At 40.8% G+C, this 19587-nt stretch overlaps 1 protein-coding gene across 1 annotated transcript in view; it reads left to right on the forward strand.

The window, feature by feature from the left end:
• Nucleotides 1–19587, forward strand: part of CNTNAP2 (contactin associated protein 2) — a 1416746-nt gene that overhangs the window by 1036814 nt on the left and 360345 nt on the right. The window contains exon 15 of the mRNA XM_060019815.1: nt 6278–6405. Within this exon, the coding sequence (XP_059875798.1) occupies nt 6278–6405 (128 nt within the window). The remainder of the gene's footprint in view (nt 1–6277; nt 6406–19587) is intronic.

Consider the following 19587-nt stretch of genomic DNA (forward strand, 5'->3'; position numbering starts at 1 on the left):
AGTCTTTGTGTGGACATACGCTTTCTCTGGGGTAGATATCCAGGAATGGAGTTTTGGGTCATATGGTAAATCTATGTTTAACTTTTTAGAAACTACCAAACTACTTTCAAAAGTGATTGCACCACTTTGCAATCCCATGAGCGATGTATGATGATTCCAGTTTCTCCAAATCCTCGTCAACACTTATTATCTGTCTTTTCTATTATTCTGATAAGAGTAAGGTGGCGTCTCAGTAGATTTTTAATTGCATGTCTCTAATGACTAATAATATTAAGCATCTTCTCATGTGTTTATTCCCCATTTCTGTGTCTCTTTGACATCTTCTGTAGCTAAATCTTTGACTTCCTGTATTCTTCCAGAAATTTCTACCTTGGTGATTCTGTGATGGAAATACATGAATGTTCACTGACTGTAATTCTATTTGTGTGTTTGTTTTAAGTAAACAAGTACTTCTAAAACTTCACAAAGCAGAAGAAATTCTTCTCTGCTAGAATTATAGAACATACTCATAGTGTGGTAACTTTGATAACATCTGGTAGAAAAGCAAGCTTATAATTGCAGGCACTTGGACTGTTTATTTTCCTCTAAGGATTTGTTTTTTTACTGAGCTAAGGGCAAGACGAGCGTTTCTTTTGCTTTCTCAGCAGGATAAGAAAAGAAGGCAAGGGAAGAGCAGCAGAGTAAGACAGAGTTCCTCAGAACAATAGTACTGACGCAAAATAACTGTAATGCCAGGTTAGAGAAGCAAACTCTGTAGAATCAAGTTTTCCTTTAATAACAACACTGATAGAAAGATTATGCAAGAGTCTGAGTTCAGGGCCTATTTGAAATGGATGATAGAATTTTTCTAATGTACCAGCTTAGCAATAGATGTAATTAGATTATGCTAACATGATAAATAGTTACTGAATAACTCCCTAAATTAGATTGACCTCGATCATTAAAGATCATAACTTTCAATGAAGGCTTGTTTTGCTTGCTAAATAATTTTCACACAGGTGCTAAGATAGAAGTCTTAGAGGTATTTGGAAGGGTGCCTCATCAGGTCTCAGGTTATTTTCTATTCATCCACACATCATTTTTGGAAAGTGGGTTATGCTGTAGGATCACACAAGAAACTTCATGCTAGCCAAACCACTTTATTGCCACCCATGAATTTGTTCCCACAACCGATTTGTTTCCAGCGGAGTTGACTGTTCGGTGAGTTTCACAAACAGTTGTTTGTGACTTTAAAATCCCTGGGCCTATTTATATCCCTGATCAAAAGTGATCGAGAAGGTAACTTTGTATTTTTTTTTCTCAGCTGATAATTATTTTCTCCTATTTTCTTGGTTTGGTTAAGGAATATCTGAGGGTTATCACTGCAGTAGTCCCTCATCCAAGTTTTTGCTGTATATGGTTTCAGTTAACCTTGGTCAACCGTGATCTGAAAATATTAAATGGAAAATTTCAGAAATAAACAATTCATTCGTTTAAAATTGCAGTGCTTTTGTTCGTTTTACTTAATAATGACCCCAAAGCACAAGAGCAGTGATGCTGGCAATTCAGATACGCCAAAGAGACGCCATTAATGCTGCTTTTAAGTGAAAAGGTGGTGACTTAGTAAGGAAAGAAAACTGTATGCTGACGTTGCTAAGATTCGTGGTGAGAACGAATGTTCTGTCCATGAAACTGTGAAGAAGGAAAAAGAAATTTGTGGTAGTTTTGCTGTCATACCTCAAACTGCAAACGTTACAACACAGTGCTTAGTTAGGATGCAAAAGGCATTAAATTTGGACGATAAGATATTGTGTGTGTGTGAAAGAGGCCACATTCACATCTTTATAACAGTATATTGTTACAATTGTTGTATTTTATTATTAGTTGTTGTTAATCTCTTACTGTGCCTAATTTATAAATTAAACTTTATCACAGATATATACAGTACATATAGGAAAAAGCATAGTATATATAGGGTTCGGTACTATTTGTGATTTCAGGCATCCACTGGGGGTCTTGGAACGTATCCCCCGAGGCTGAGGGAGACTTCTGTATTAGCTGAACTGTAACCTTTTGTAAACTTCAATATACCATTAAAAACAGTGGTTAGCTTGGGGATGGGGTAGTTCTAGACCACTTTTACTTGGTGTGCTGATGGCGTGGGGGATGCCTGTGAGTATAACATTACAGATATCTTTGAACTTACTAATCACAAATAATTTTCTCAATGTTTCAGGATACCTAAGTATATCTAAAAAGGTACATTTTCACCTCATCTGTAAATGAAAATTAAAAGAAAAAGGCTTTTAATTGACATAGTTGTTTTTTGGTTTTCTTCTGTTTTGTTTCTCCCCTCTTTTTTGTGGAAAATCCTAGATTGGGATCCAGATAATCTAGATTTGAATCCAGACTCTATAGTTATGAGCTAGTGACCTTGGTCAAGATAAATTCTCTGATTCTCATCAGTAAAATGGGGATAATGATGCCTCTATGGAAGAATTGATTTCAGATTAGATGTTGTATATGAGAAATAGTCTAATATACACAGGTATTCAATGATAAATGCTGTATTGTTATTATTTTCTATGAATTAGAGCAGTGTTCTTCATATTTTTTGATACGCTATTTAAAAATTTTTTGAGCACATATTTACAAATAAGTATAAAAGTAAGATACAGGTTCTAGTGAATTAACATTTTATGTTCAATATAAAAAATTAAGTTTTTAAAAATGATATAAAGTTGTCATTAATAATATCTTCTCTAAAATATTAATAGAAATTAATCATTTTACCTTTAATTGTTTTAGTAACTGTGATGTGATTAAATACATATTATTTTAAATAATCTTGGATTACCAATTTGAAGATCTGCCTCTCTGTGTTTTTCATTTTGATACTTGACTTTATTGACTATCATAGTTGAAAAATATTACCTAAAGGTACATATAACAAACTAGATAAAGGTATATTGCTAAGTGCACCTACTGAATCATGATGTTAATTTTTCAGTTTCATTGACCAGTAATGCAAAGGTTTTGATCAAATGTAGTAAATTTCTGTCATCTCTGAATCAGTTTTATTTGCAAAGTAACTGAATAATGACCCATTTCAGTGTTATAAAATAAGTCCAAAACCCACTGGAACTCTGCATTTACAAGATTATTACAAATATTTTAAAATTATGTTTCCAAGTTGTGGAAGTGTGTAGATGTGTAAATTCTTATGAGGTTATGCACATATAAATTTTGGCAATAAGATTACATAGTGATTGGAATATTTCCAAACATTTGTTTCCAAAATACTCTTATACTAACACAAGATTTGTTACAAAGTAGTCACTTTCTCATTCACTGTAAATGAACCAACAATACCGAGTATCAGGTAAGGATGTTGAGCATCCTGACACATGACTGCAGGCCACCTAGTGTGACGTCCATCAGAAAGTTAATCATTAATGAGGTTTAAGTTACTTCTCACTGCTAGAGTAAATAAATGTTGGCTTAAATGCTTTTTTCCCCACCTCAGAGATATTCTCATGCCCCTTCCCTAACCCTGTACTCGACTGTGGGGATAAGTTGCACATTAGGCCACCATGCTTGTCAGTGGAATATTTGCTCAATAAATTCCCAGAGGAAAAAGGGGCACTGATGATTTGGAGCAAGAGTTGGCAAGCGTTTTCTATAAAGGGCCAGATAATAAATATTTTAGTCTTTGAGGGCCATATGGTCTCTATTATAACTACTCAGCTCCACCAGTGTAGCCTGGAAGCACCATAGACAATATTGTAAAAAAAAAGTTAAATTGAAAAGTGACTTTATTTCAGTAAAACTTTATTTATGGACACTGACTTTGAATTTTAGGTAATTTTCACATGGCACAGAATATTATTCTGCTTTTGATTTCTTTTCAACCATTTAAAATTTTAAAAAATAGGACTTCCCTGGTGGTCCAGTGGCTAAGGCTCCACGCTCCCAATGCAGGGGGCCCGGGTTCCATCCCTGGTCAGGGAACTAGATCCCACATGCCGCAACTAAGGGTACGCATGCCGCAACTACAGATACTGCATGCTGCAACTAGGACCTGGCACAGCCAAATAAATAAATATTAAAAAAAAAAAAAAAAAGCTTATGGGCCATCACAGAAAAAGCGACAAGGTGGATGGTTCTCAGGACTTAGGTCACAAATCCCTGATCTAGAGTCAGTTAATTCTAAGTGATAATGAACTTGTAGAGAATCTTGGCCTGAAGTTCCACAGGAATGCACATTACTCTACTAAGTTGTCAAATCACAGTATGTTATTAAGGGTGCTTTCATTTATTGTCCCTTTAAGAAACATTAAATATCAAATTTAATAGCAAAGACTTTCTTCCCTCTCTAACATGATTTTAACTGATAGAAGTTCTAATATAAGGAGTTGGGTTTACAAATGATTTGAGGCTGGGTCACCAGTAGCTGCAGTGTCAGTAAGAATCACAGTGCTTTTCTGCATGATCTTAGTTCTCATATGATTAAAAAAATATTTTTTTTTGGACTTCCCTGGCGGTCCAGCTGTTAAGACGCCACACTTCCACTGCAGCGGGTGAGGGTTCGATCCCTGGTCGGGGAGCTAAGGATCCCGCATGCCATGTGGCAGCAGCCCAAAAAAAAAATTTTTTTGTAAACTTTATCTTGGAAACTCATTGAAATAACTAAGGCAGTGGAAAATACACTTGTTTGCGGTCCACTGGCTAAATTCTGTGACTCCTTCCTGGGTTTCTGTGGGTCCTGACACATGAAGGAGCATATGTTCAGTGACTTTCTAGAAGGTCAGAGGAGCAAGTAACTGCTCCTAACAGCATAGCCTTTTAGGGACAGGTTTCCAAGTTGGTTCTCCTCAATTCCCTGCAAGAGATGCAAATGACAGACCTTTAACCTGATTATTGAGCTCTCTCCCTCATTCTTCTTTTTTTTTTGAATTAATTTTTATTGGAGTATATCTGCTTTACAATATTGTGTTAGTTTCTACTGTACAGCAAAATGAGTCAGCCATACATATACAAATATCCCCTCCCTTTTGGACTTCCTTCCCATTCAGGTCACCACAGTGCATTAAGCAGAGCTCACTGTGCTATACAGTATGTTCTCATTAGTTATCCATTTTATACACAGTATCCATGGTGAATATGCGTCAATCCCAATCTCCCAATTCCTCCCAGCGCCCCCCCCCACCCCGCCAACTTTTCTCTCATTCTTCTATCATCCAAAATCAGTTTTCTCTCCTGTGATCAGTTGTACATACAATTTCAAAATTCTCATTTACATTCAGGCTGAACAGTGCACAAAATCACGCAAAAAGATAAATTTGTGGAATGACCTTAGCACTGATTTGTGCCCCCCAGTCATCTAGCCCCACACGAGGGGATCTCCCGGCCACAGCAGCACAAAAAGAGGATGAGGGGATAGCGATTTCCTATTAAGGTGAAATCTGTGCTGCATGGTAGCTCACCTTGGTTCCATCCCTGAGAACATCTCCTGTATTTCTGTGCTTCATCCTAGAATCAATACTTTACAACTAGCCTTGCCCTCTTCCTCTATTTAGGGTGGGTATGGGGTTGAGTTAGGAGACCTGAAACAAGGTAGATATAGAATAAACAGGAGAACAAATCTAAGAGAGAAGCCAAATTGGGCTTGCATCTCAACTCCACTCCTCATTACGGATGGAAGTAGACACTTAGTGAGCACCCGCTCTGTGTTCCAAACGTTGCCTAAACTCTCTCAGCTGTTAAAATAAACAAGAAGAGATGAAGGACCTAAAAGTATCTCTTATTTAGCTGATGCGCAGCAGGGAAGAAGGCCTCTGAAGCAACCGCTTCAAAGCAATTAAGGAGACAAGGGAGCTTTTTAATAGGGTTTTGTTTCTAATTTTATGCAAGAGATCAGGTTGGCTTTGTTGAACTTTTGATTCCCTGACAACAGCAGACTCTGCGTGCATGCTCAGCGTTTGATGTGTGTACTTCAAGCAACAGGGTAGGCTACACTCAACCTGAAATAGCGTGCTGTGTATTGGTTGTGACTCTCTGGAAATCAGGGTGTCAGTTTTGTTTTCCAGAAGGCAAAGCGGGCACAGTTGCTTCTGAGCCATGAGCTGTGAAACCACCCAGTGGAAGAGAGGGAACAACTCTAACTGTGGTTCTGCTTAGTGCGCCTCTGAGCATTTATTGGAATGTGGTCAGTTGTTAGACAACTTAAACAATGATCAAAAAAGACATGTTTCTGACTTAGCCTCCTCATGCTTTTCTGTCTTTCCCTGTGATTCAGGAGGAAGGACGCTGGCTTCTTATCCTACAAAGATCACCTGCCAGTAAGCCAGGTGGTGGTTGGAGACACTGACCGGCAAGGCTCGGAAGCCAAACTGAGTGTGGGTCCCCTGCGCTGCCAAGGAGACAGTAAGTGTGCCCGTAGCTGGGCCTGGCACCTCCTTACCAATTTTAAATAGTGTTTCCCAGCAAACGCGAGGTTGGCAGAAAACAGATTGCTGTTCGGTATAAACAGAGCCAAATGGAGGGCTAGGCAGACCTTAATACACAGAGGAGGGCAGCAAGCTGTAAGTCTCCAGTACAGGAGGCTAGATATGGACGTAAAATGTGGCTATCCATCTTCCTTGTATATTCCTATGTAACAAATGTGACTACCTAAGCTTATGGTGACACAAGTAGCAATGCTAATAGCATAAAAGCAGCACTCAACAGCTGTGACTGCACTGAGTGCTGCCGTTAATGCCATTAGCATGACTATTTATATCACCGGAAACTGAGTTTACGGTGATATAAGTAGTAGCATTAGGGCTTAATGTATCATTGTAAACCTGGATTATGGTCACATAAAGTTGGACCTTAGTGCTATCAAATTTCACCATCATCAGAGCTTGATGGTCCCTTGTAAGCCAAAGAGTGTTTCTGTAACTACATCTTGCTTTCAAGATTGGGCACCACAGAGAGGAATTTGGGGCTGTTGGCAGTCAGGGAGTTAGCCTGATGATCCCACCTAATTAAGGGTAGCATTAGGATTTTATGTTGTTCGATACCCTTCAGTATGCTTTCTGCGTAGTCGGAGGGGACTGGTGACAGGCTGCTGTGGGCATTCTTCAGTGAGCATCCTGGGTGTCATTTCCTCTCTTCTCTGCACACATGATTGGGCAGCTCTTCCAGGAGTATGCTTTTGTGATTGTGTGCTAGGCATCAGGAGACTAGATTCTGTTCCCTGAGTAGCTGACTTGTCAGAAGACCTCAGGCAAACTCCTCCTTTTTCTCGCTGTGGTGCTCAGAATACCACCTGCGTCCCAACTCCTCCTGGGGAGGCCATAAAGATTTTAGTGCCTAGATCTGGATTCCTCCTAGCAAAGCATTCTGTCAGATGGAGTGTTATTACCGCTTCCATAAATCAAGGGAGAATTAGACCTACTCAATGTAATAAATTATCGCATCCACTCAAAGAGGTGTCCTAAGGAATGTAATGAGGCATGCTCAGGTGTTTACTACTTAGTACATCAAGGCTGTCAGCAATTAAACCATGCAGTGTTCCTGATACAAAAGAGAGATGGAGTTTGTAGTGATTTTTCCCTTCTTACACAGAGAAAATGAAAATGCTGTCCTTAAAATGAAACTGGTCAAAAGAGCTTTGTCATGCATTTATTAAACAATAATACTTCATTTGACTAGCTTAGTAGAACTGTGCAATAAGAAATTTTGTTTCGACTGCTTAAGAAAAGATATTGACATAAAATAATAATATATATGCCTTTTTAAACACATATTTTGAGAGATGGACTATAGTGTCACTCTCAAAATAGGCAGGTTCTCATGGGTTATCTAATGAAAATCAGTTTCATTATGTCATAATTACTCATTAATATATAAAGGTAAAGTAGTTCTCACTTATCAATTCTAATTCTAAAGTTAGCCTTAAATTAGAGAAAGGGTTCCCATTAAGTGATGGATTAAGTCAATCTAGTTATACAATCCCACTTCTGCAAATTTTTTTTACCACTCTTAAAGAGTCCAGGTACTTTAAATAGTATATGTGGGAGTGTATTAACAGTTTATAGTTAATATTAGCATGTTTTCTCTTAATAAATCAGTCCTCAGGAAGAATTTATTATGTGTCTGCTATTTGTCTAGCACTTTACTAGGTATTCTGGTGAGTTAAAAACAGAATTTCAAACCATGTTTTGAGAAATGCACATTAAAAAGTATTGGAAAACATAAAATGTTTTATAATTTAATAGAGTTGTGATCTAAAATTTTTGCAACTGGTGCTCAAGAAAGGAGTGATAAATAGTATATTTCAGGCAGACTTTATATTTAAATAGAGAAAATAGGAGAAGTATGGTGGTCAGTGTTCATTTGCATTTCTTTCCCAAGGCTGTTGCTCTTAGAGACATTCTTAGGACCAACTGATATACAAAGAGCTATCCTGTTCATTGACACTGCATGGCCTCAGGATTCTTGCAGTACTGCAGCTTCAAGACTTAATCTGTATTTTACCTGATACTTCATGAAAATAAAAGCTCAGTCAATTTTTAATTGCAATTATGTGGAATATTTCTGTGTCCAAGAGAAAGAGAGAGAGAGAGAGAGATCTTCGTTTCTTGTAGGCAACCGGCAATATTACATACCTCATACCTGAATTGCCAGGTAGTAGTTAGCAGTTTTGATGCTCACCTTCCTTTTAAGAATGTTCTAACGTGGACACAGTAACGATAAAGTGTCTACATCATAGCATTTTCCAGATTTTACACATGTATGGTGTCCTTGGATACAGCCCCCTGCGAGGTAGGTAAGGTAAATATTAGCCTTTCTGTTTTACAAATGAACAAAATATTTCTTTTAAAGTGTCATCTACACAACAAATTTCTGTGCCTCCTTTTGCTGCTTCTGGGAGGCTCCCAGAGGAAAGACAGATCAGAGAACATAACCAGCTTTCTCTGCATGAGGTCAGGCTTGTTTCCCCAACTCCATTCTCATTCCTGAGTCAACGGCAGAAAGTAAATTGTTTTAAACGTATTTCATCTGGGTCTCTCCCTACCCACGTCCGGTTACCAACACAGCATGAATGTTGGGGGGATTAGATTCCAATTTGTATAAGTTAAAAAGTGGTATCATGCGTATATCCTGTTGTTTGCAGAGATTAACTTTGTGTCGTTTACTGAAGTCTGTGCAAAGGTACAGTTTAAAAAAACCAAATCCACTGTTGAGAAATGTCTTTCTCTATTTGAGGAGTTGAATGATGACAGCCCTGGCAAGCTGTCTCTTGAATTAGGTCTGGTTCTACCTCCCAGTTTCAGAGAATGAAACAGTTTCTGTGGGCTCTGACCAACCGTTTCGGCAGTTTCAGTTGATTTCATCATGCCTGCTGAGTTTCATTTTTACTTCGATTCATCTGAACTCAGACCCATATAATCAAAATGCTAAGAAAATCAGTGAGTTCCAGACCTGCTGCATTTCCCATATAGCACTGAAAAATGCTTATGCCCTTATACTTTTGGGTTTTTTTTTTCCAAACACGTTCAAATGGAAGCCTCAAATCTAAAACTGCAAGTGTGACTGAGGATGGATGGTTAGCTAAGATAAAAAGTGAGGTAAAATGACAAATTACCCCCTTAAACCATGCACACTCGCCTAGGAAGAAACACGAAAGCTATTTAGAGGACCAAAACGGCTGACAGAGAAGAAATTGTTTTCAAATTTTAAAATATAATTGTTCTTGGACGGAGTTGCTAAACTTCTATGGAATTAGTTCAAAAACAAACTATTTCGGGTTTTGGAGGTAGGAATCTTTTTTGTACTATATATAGTGACTATGATTAATTGTAGAAAGTATTTGCTAGATAATTGTTTTATTCTCGACCATATAAGGTAAAGATTTCCCATATCTCCTCTAGGGATACAGAGACTTTAAACAATTAATTAGGAGCAAGTTTGCTACAAAGGCAAGTGTTTTTAATATACTTGGGTAGAAACAATCAGGAAAACATGTTACTCAAGGACCGCTGAGTCCGTGCCTGAAACCCGCCCTGGCTGTCAGCACGGCCAGACTGGAGTCATGGTGGGCGTTTAAGATGTAAATTCAAGTTCTTAGAGCTACAGAGGTGACTGAGAGGCCAAGAAGAAAAGGCAAGGCAGACCACATCTGGTTCAGGAGCACTCAGAGGACGGAGACAAAGCTGAGAGTGAAAGAAACACAGCCGATAACGGCGTTTCATCCAAACGACATTGGCCTTTTTTCCTTTGGGAATGCAATCATATGTGCCCGAGCTATATAAAGGCCACCCTGTCTTTACTGTAAGACTTTTACAGACCAGGGCCATCACCAGCCATTCCCTTACCAAGGAAGGCAAGGCAATGACTATATCTACATGTTGTTTCTCCCAGGATAAGACAATTTCATTGGGGGCTCAAATGAGTACCATTCCCCATAGGATGGACCCAGGGGCACACACAGGCCACACCATCTCCCGGTGTGAGACACACTCAGTGCCGCCTAAGAGGACTAGACAAGGAGAGAGGGGCAGCTGCTCATCTGGGCTCAGGAAGCGGTTTTGATTGTGCAGAGGAAGCCGCTCCCCGGGCTCCAGAGAAGAGTAGACAGTTTGCTTGTCCTCCTTTTCTTTGCTGCTTCAGGCTTGGAAGAGCCGAGAAAGGGAAAAGGCCCAGCATGCAGGCTGCAAGCCATGCACTTTATATTCATCTTCTCTCTTGATTCTCCCAACATCCTGTATGCGGTGATAGCTTTGTATTTTGTACCAATGAGAAAACAGAATCTGACTTATTAGATGGTTTGCCAATGAGTTTCAGAGCTGGGGCCAGAAGAACCGTGTGGTTCCAGAGCAGATGCTCCACGTTCTTTTCGTTTCCCCATTTCTTCCCATGAAATGTAGATGTGTGTACTTGCGTCAAGTACAGCTAAAAGCAATCGCAAAGAATCACAACATTCTAGCGGTGGAAGACTTAGATATCAGACAGTACAAACCTCTCATTTTACAGACGAGGGAACTTGGGGATGGGGAGGTTAAGTGCCCGACCCAGGGACTCGCAGCTGGTTTATGGCAGAGCACAGGGAGAGAGAGTTTGACATGAGCCTTCATCTTTAGTAATTCCCTGTGGCCAAGATGAATGTTGAGATCTGAAGAGGGAGCTTTGACCTGGAACTCTGACCCTGGGTCCCTGCCCATCAACAGCAAGCAGAGCAATAAAGTGGTGCGAGCTCTTAATCTTGCCCCACTGTGGGATCAGCTGTCTGGAAACCCTGATAGAAAACTCACAACCATAGGGATGAGGGGTCAATGACAGAAAGTTAGTGACTTCTTTTTTGTGTGTGTTTTGTCTTTACTTCGAGTTCTAGGCATATTTTTGGCTGATAGTAGCCAACAGGGAGAAAACAAAAAACAAACCACGCACAGTTATGCGTAGAAGCCATTAACTTCTATTTTTTTCTTAATGCTCCAGCCTCTGCTGCTATTGCCATAGGCTACTACCGACTGAGAAGCCAGAGTGTCTCTTAAGAACAAGCAGAAATAGTGAAATTTTCAGGATCAAAACCTAGGCTGATTCCCATTAAAGGATTGAGCCCTCTGGGCACCTCTAAGGGCAGCTCCAGTGACACAGGCAGCAGAGGCAGAAAGAAGGAAGCCTTCCCTTTGGTCTTCCAGTCTCCAGAGTGACTTTAAACGGTTAGAAGTGGACAGTGCCCCTGAAAAGAATCAGCTCTTTAGTATTATTTGGCCACGCAACGTTAGCTGCAAACTCACTGTAGAAATGGGAAGTAAAATGAGTTACAGTTGGGGGGTAGTATTTCTATTTTACAGTAGATGTGGTATTTGTATGCCTGTGGCTGACTTTCCCACCTGTCCTTTCAAATACTGCTTGTAGTTAGAGGAATCATCACATCCCACAGAGGAGATCTGCCTGGCTGAGTGAGTCTTGCTTCCTTGGCGTCCTCTCCCTGGGTGCCCATCCTTTCCCTGAACTTGTCACAGGATCCCAGGTACAGGAGAGACTTTGTTCTGTAAATTGAATCCCCACCATTGGGTTCCTCTGCTGAACTTTCCAATTGATCTCTCCAAACTTTTGCAGAAGAGAGTTAGGCTTGCTCCTTTGGTTCTAAGAATTCCTGGTGTGGAACGTGTTTGGAATCAAGAAAAATGCTAGATGAAACAGTTTCTTACCTGTCCAGGATCTGCTCCTAGGATCTAATTCAACTTAACAGCCTTAACTGACAAAAATGGGACATGGCTCCCATCCTGGATCAGTTTATATTATATCAAGCGTGAAAATTCTGACAAAGTGGAGATTTGGATGGAAGCTTGGATTCTTAGTGAGAGTTTGAAAACAGTATGGAGGTCTTGAGTGGCAGTGCTTTACAAACTTTAATGTGCTCAGAAATCACCTGGCGATCTTGGTAAAATGCAGATTCTGATTCAGGAAGTCTGGGCCAGGACTCGAGATGCTACTGCTGCTGCCACTGGCCAGTGGACCACACTCTGAGTAGCAGCGTATAGAGCAGCACTGTGAATAGCATAGACTTTGGAGTCACACACATCTGCCTCCAAATCCCAACTCCCTCCCTCACCAGCCGTGTGCCTTTGAACCGGTTCCTTAACCTCCCTGGTCTTCCACTTCCTGCTCACAACCTTCTCTCAGCCGCAAATGAGAATAATCATAACTGCATCGCTGCAGTGGTTCTTTTAAACTCCAATTCCCCGCAGCCTTGCACACAGTCAGTGTTCTCTGGTTGTTATCGCCACCATTATTATTACCTTTGTTCATTATGGAAAGAGTGACAGGCTTGATATCAGAAAAGCTCTGCCCACCTCCCTGTCCTGTATCCCACTGTCTTTACCCTCGACTCTACCTATTCTTAGAGAAGACCTGCCCTGTCTCATAGCTGAGAGTTGGCACCCAGCCAGTAGCCTCCTTCCTGATTGGGAGATGGTGGCCACAACCTCTGCTTAGAGCTCAGCTGCATTTGCTGGGCTCCCAGGGTGATGATGTCTGTCCATGCAAACAACCCTCATTTCCTTCTCTCTGGTCTCCTTTGCTGGAAGCAGATGGAAACCACCCCCTTTGCTTGCTGCCATCTTGGAAACTGCCCTTGGAGAACCTGGAGGACCCTAGCAAAATGCACAAAGAGTCCAGTAACATACACAGCACTCGCCGTTCCCCATGACGGCCACAGAAGGAGCCTTTCGTCCAAACAGGGAGTCAGCTAGCCTTTCCTCTAAAAGACCAGACAGGAAGTATTCTAGGCTTTGGGACCATACAGGCTGTTAGAACCACTCAACCCTATAGTGTGAAAGCTGTCGTAGACAATATGTAAACAGATGGACATGGATGGTTACAACAAAATATTAGAGAAACAGGAAACAGACTGGATTTGGCCTGAAGGCCATAGTTTGCTGAACCTCTGACCTAGAGTTTAAAAATTTTTTGTAGGACTTGAAAAATGTATGGAATTATGGCAGAATATTTTGCTGTTTTAATGCAGATTTTAGCCAGTTTTCAAACTCAGTCACAGTAACCTTCCAATTCATCCACTGATGATATTGAGCAAGGATTCGCCTCCCCTTCTGCTACATTCTTGTCTTTCTCCATGCACACTCAGATTTCAGCCTAGATTATACAGTAGCTTCTATATATACAGTCAGCATTGGTATGAGGCACTGTGTGAATATGAGGAAGTACAAACTACATTTTTTGCCCTCAAAGAGCCTACAAAAACACTGGCAATCAAGACATAAACACTGCAGGGCTTTCCTGGTGGCGCAGTGGTTGAGAGTCTGCCTGCCGTTGCAGGGGACACGGGTTCGTGCCCCGGTCCAGGAAGATCCCACATGCCACGGAGCGGCTGGGCCCGTGAGCCATGGCCGCTGAGCCTGCGCGTCCGGAGCCTGTGCTCCGCAATGGGAGGGGCCGCAGCAGTGAGAGGCCTGCGTACTGCAAAAAAAAAAAAAGACATAAACACTACAGACTGAAGTTCACATTCACCACCATAATCGTTTCTCCACCTATTATCCAGAGTGACTTTTCCAAGCGGTGAATCAAATTACAGCACTTTTTGACTTATAACCAGCTGATAGCTTCCCATCACTCTTAAAATGCCAACCCTTTACCACATGCTACAAGGCTACTTCGTGTGATATGCCCCACCCACCGGTCATCCCCACTTCTTCCATTCCAGCCCCACTGGTCTCATATCTCCAACGTGCTCTGCTTGTTACCACCTCCAGAACTTTTCCTGGTGGTTTCCTCTGCCTGGAACTTTCTCTCCATCGAGGCTCAGCTGAGCTGCAGGTCTAAGGTTTGATATTAACTCTTCCAAGAGAGCTTCCCTGCCCACTCAGCTAACAGTCACCCACATCTCACCACTCCCCATAGAACTGACCACAGTCTGAAATTCTCTCTGCAATGCTACGACACGACCCTAACATGAACTGCCCAGAGTCAGCATAGATTTCAGTCCCTACGAAGACGGCCTTTTCTTTAGACCGCAGCTGCAAGTTTAGAGGGGGTTCCCAAGCCACCTGCTCTTCTGACCAACTGACTACAAATTTGGGGGTTCCCAATATCTCCTCAGGACCAAAAATTTACCCGGATGACTCAGAGAAGTCAGGAAAGCACAATACTTAAGATTGCAGTTTTATTATCAAAGATACAAATCTGAACTGGCTGAATGAACCAATGCACAGGGTGAGTTCTGGGAGGGTTTCAAATGCGGAGTCCCTATGTCTTCTCCTCATGGAATGTGGACACATCACCCGCTCAGGCTATCAGTGTGTGCCACTAACCAGGGAAACTCACGTCCACTTCAGATGTCCAGATTTTTTACCGGGGTTTCATTATGTAGGCATGATTCAGTAAGTCATTGGCCACATGACTGAATTCAATCTCCAGCTTCCCTTCCTTCTCCTCCCTGGAGATAGGGCTGATATATCCTGGTTCAAAGCCCCAACCCCCTAATCCCATGGTTGGTCTTTTGGGCAGGGCCATTCTCCATCATTTTTTTTTTTTTTTTTTTTTGCGGTACGCGGGCCTCTCACTGTTGTGGCCTCTCCCGTTGCGGAGCACAGGCTCTGGACGCGCAGGCTCAGCGGCCATGGCCCACGGGCCCAGCTGTTCCGCGGCATGTGGGATCTTCCCAGGCCGGGGCACGAACCCGTGTCCCCTGCATCGGCAGGCAGACTCTCAACCACCGCGCCACCAGGGAAGCCCCATTCTCCATCTTAAAAAGTATCTAGGGGCCCACCATGAATAACAGTGATACTCCTATCATTCAGGAAATTCCAAGGGTCTAGAAGCTCTTTCCCAGGAACTTGGGACAAAGGCAGGATAAACTATCCATTGCACAAGCAGCTCTTTTCTCTGTGAATTTGCATTATTTTTGTCCTCACCCCCAACGGTAGGTGGAAACTCAGGCAGAGATCTAAACCCTGTACAAAGGCAGTGCCTGCCACATTGAGAAGCTCAAATATGTGTTCGTTAAATGAATATGAATGGTTAAATAACCACAAAAGATTTAAATAAGCATTTCAGGCTAACAATGGAGGTAGTGCCACGAGGCACTTCATGATAAATTGCAGAAGCCTTGCAGAGACAATAATTGCTATAGAGGTCCAAGAGAGGAGCTATCGCTTGATTCATATGCACAACTATTTTTAACCTCAGTAAGGTTTTTGCACATTTATTCATCTTAACTAAATGGAAACTTTTATTCCTTTGTACTTTGAAAACCCCTTGAATCCGATGATTATCTTCAAATTAAGGATTTAAAAAAAAAAACCTTTTTTGCTAAGTTTCTGTATTTTCTCTGGCATTTCTAAATCAGGATGCACGTGAAGTATTAAATTTATAGAACTCATTGTTTAATCTAAATTAGATTAACACCCCTGGCCCTTCGGAGATCCAAGCGGACCATTCCACACTTTTGTTTATCTGTATCTCTAGGTTATTACCGACAAAATTACAATTAGTCAGTACTTCAAACCTATTGTTAGGCTGCTAAGCTATGAGCTATAAACTACCTCACTCTGATATAATTAAAACTGTGTTCCAGTTCACGTACTTTATGATACCTACTTGGCTTTTCATAAAGTTTCTTTTCACCATCTGAACTACATGCAGGCCTAGCAAACTCAGGAACTTTATTGAAGAAAACTTAATGTAGCCTCTTCCTGAAGTTTGCTGATAGTTCCAGAGCAGCAGTCTTTACAGTCATCTGGATTAAAAAAACAAAACAAAACAAAATCTGTACTAAACTGTTGCAAACATTGTGTAAGATTGCATTAGTGTCATTAAAATAAATCCTAATTCAAAACTCACCAGGTATACATATATAAAACAGTACATTTTAATTTTTATACACCTACTGGCGTGGTAAACAGCTCCATGGAACTAGATTTAAAGTCCCAAATTAAAAAGAAAAGGGACATTGGTTCAAGATGGCAGTGTAGAAGGACGTGCACCCACTCCGTCTTGCGAGATCACCGGAATCACAACTAACTGCTGAACAGTCATCAACAGGAAGACACTGGAACTCACCAAAAAAGATACCGCAAATCCAAATACAAAGGAGAAGCTGCAATGAGACTGTAGGAGGGGCGCAATCACAATAAAATCAAATCCCATAACTGCTGGGTGGGTGACTCACAAACTAGAGAACTCTTATACCACAGAAGTCCACCCACTGCAGTGAAGGTTCTGAGCCCCACATCAGGCTTCACAACCTGGGGTCCGGCAACAGGAGGAAGAATTCCTACAGAATCAGACTTTGAAGGCTAGTGACTCACTGCGGGGACAAGGACACTGGCACCAGAAGTTCTACGAAGTACTCCTTGGCATTAGCCCTCCCAGAGTCTGCCATTAGCTCCACCAAAGAGCTTGTAGGCTCCAGTGCTGGGTCCCCTGAGGCCAAACAACCAACAGGGAGGGAACACAGCCCCACCCATCAGCAGACAAGCAGATTAAAGTTTTACTGAGCTCTGCCCACCAGAGCAACACCCAAATCTACCCACCACCAGTCCCTCCCATCAGGAAGCTTGCACAAGCCTCTTAAATAGCCTCATCCACCAGAGGGCATACAGCAGAAGCAAGAAGAACTACAATTCTGCAGCCTGTGGAACGAAAAATACATTCATAGAAAGATAAACAAGATGAAAAGGCAGAGGGCTATGTACCAGATGAAGGAACAAGATAAGACCCCAGAAAAACAACTAAATAAAGTGGAGATAGGCAACCTTCCAGAAAAAGAATTCAGAATAATGATAGTGAAGATGATCCAGGACCTTGGAAAAAGAATGGAGGCAAAGATCGAGAAGATGCAAGTAATGTTTAGCAAAGACCTAGAAGAATTAAAGAACAAACAGAGATGAACAATACAATAACTGAAACAAAAACTACACTAGAAGGAATCAAGAGCAGAATAACTGAGGCAGAAGAACGGATAAGTGACCTGGAAGACAGAATGATGGAATTCACTGCCACAGAACAGAATAAAGAAAAAAGAATGAAAAGAAATGTAGACAGCCTAAGAGACCTCTGGGACAACATTAAACACACCAACATTCCCATTATAGGGGTCCCAGAAGGAGAAGAGAGAGAGAAAGGACCCAAGAAAATATTTGAAGAGATTATAGTCAAAAGCTTCCCTAACATGGGAAAGGAAATAGCCACCCAAGTCCAAGAAGCGCAGAGAGTCCCAAGTAGGATAAACCCAAGGAGAATCACACCAAGACACTTAGTAATCAAATTGACAAAAATTAAAGACAAAGAAAAATTATTGAAAGCAACAAGGGAAAAACGACAAATAACATATGGGGAACACCCATAAGGTTAACAGCTAATTTCTCAGCAGAAACTCTACAAGCCAGAACGGGGTGGCACGATATATTTAAAGTGATGAAAGGGAAGAACCTACAACCAAGATTACTCTACCCAGCAAGGATCTCACTCAGATTCCACGGAGAAATCAAAAGCTTTAGAGACAAGCAAAAGCTAAGAGAAGTCAGCATCACCAAACCAGCTTTACAACAAATGCTAAAGGAACTTCTCTAAGTGGGACACACAGAGAAGAAAAGGACCTACACAGACAAAGCCATAACAATTAAGAAAATGGTAATAGGAACATACATATCAATAATTACCTTAAACATGAATGGATTAAATGCTCCAACCAAAAGACACAGGCTCGCTGAATGGATACAAAAACAAGACCCATATATATGCTGTCTACAAGAGACCCACTTCAGACCAAGGGACACAAACAGACTGAAAGTGAGAGGATGGAAAAAGATATTCCATGCAAATGGAAATCAAAAGGAAGCTGGAGTGGCAATACTCTACCAGATAAAATAGACTTTAAAATAAAGAATATTACAAAGAAGGACACTACATAATGATCAAGGGATCAATCCAAGAAGAAGATATAGCAATTATAAACATTTATGCACCCAGCATAGGAGCACCTCAATACATAATAAGGCAGATGTTAACAGCTATAGAAGAGGAAATTGACAGTAGCGCAATAATAGTGGGGAAGTTCAACACCTCACTCACACCAATGGAGAGATCATCAAGACTGAAAATTAATATGGAAACACAGGTTTAAATGACACAAAAGACCAGTTAGATTTATGATATTTTTAGGACATTCCATCGAAAACAACAGATTACACTTTCTTCTCAAGTGCACACCGAACATTCTCCAGGATAGATCACACCTTGGGTCACAAATCAAGCCTTGGTAAGTTTAAGAAAACATTTTTCTCACCACAGTGCTATGGGATTAGAAATCAATTACAGGGAAAAAAACGGAAGAAACACAAACACATGGAGGCGAACCAATACGTTACTAAATAACCTACAGATCACTGAAGATATCAAACAGGAAATCAAAAAATACCTGGAGACAAATTACAATGAAAGTATGACAATCCAAAACCTGTGGGATGCAGCAAAAGCAGTTCTAAGAGGGAAGTTTATAGCAATAAATTCCTACCTCAAGAAACAAGAAAAATCTCAAATAAACAATCTAACCCTACACCTAAAGGAGCTAGAGAATGAAGAACAAGCAAAACCCAAAGTTAATAGAAGGAAATAAATCATAAAGATCAGATCAGAAATAAATGAATGGAAACCAATAAAACAATAGCAAAGATCAATAAAACTAAAAGCTACTTGTTTGAGAAGATAAACAAAATTAATAAACCTTTAGCCAGACTCATCAAGAAAAAGAGGGAGAGAACTCAAATCAATAAAATTAGAAATGAAAAAGAAGTTACGATGGACACTGCAGAAATACAAAGGATCATAAGACAGTACTACAAGCAACTCTATGCCAATAAAATGGACAACCTGGAAGAAATGGACAAATTCTTAGAAAGGTATAACCATCCAAGACTGAACCAGGAAGAAATAGAAAATATGAACAGACCAATCACAAGGAATGAAATTGAAACTGTGATTAAAAGTGTTCCAACAAACAAAAGTCCAGGACCAGATGGCTCCACAGGTGAATTCTATCAAACATTTACAGAACAGCTAACACCCATCCTTCTCAAACTCTTCCAAACAATTGCA

Source organism: Delphinus delphis, chromosome 9, assembly GCF_949987515.2.
Source record: "Delphinus delphis chromosome 9, mDelDel1.2, whole genome shotgun sequence".
NCBI classification, from domain to species: Eukaryota; Metazoa; Chordata; class Mammalia; order Artiodactyla; family Delphinidae; genus Delphinus; species Delphinus delphis.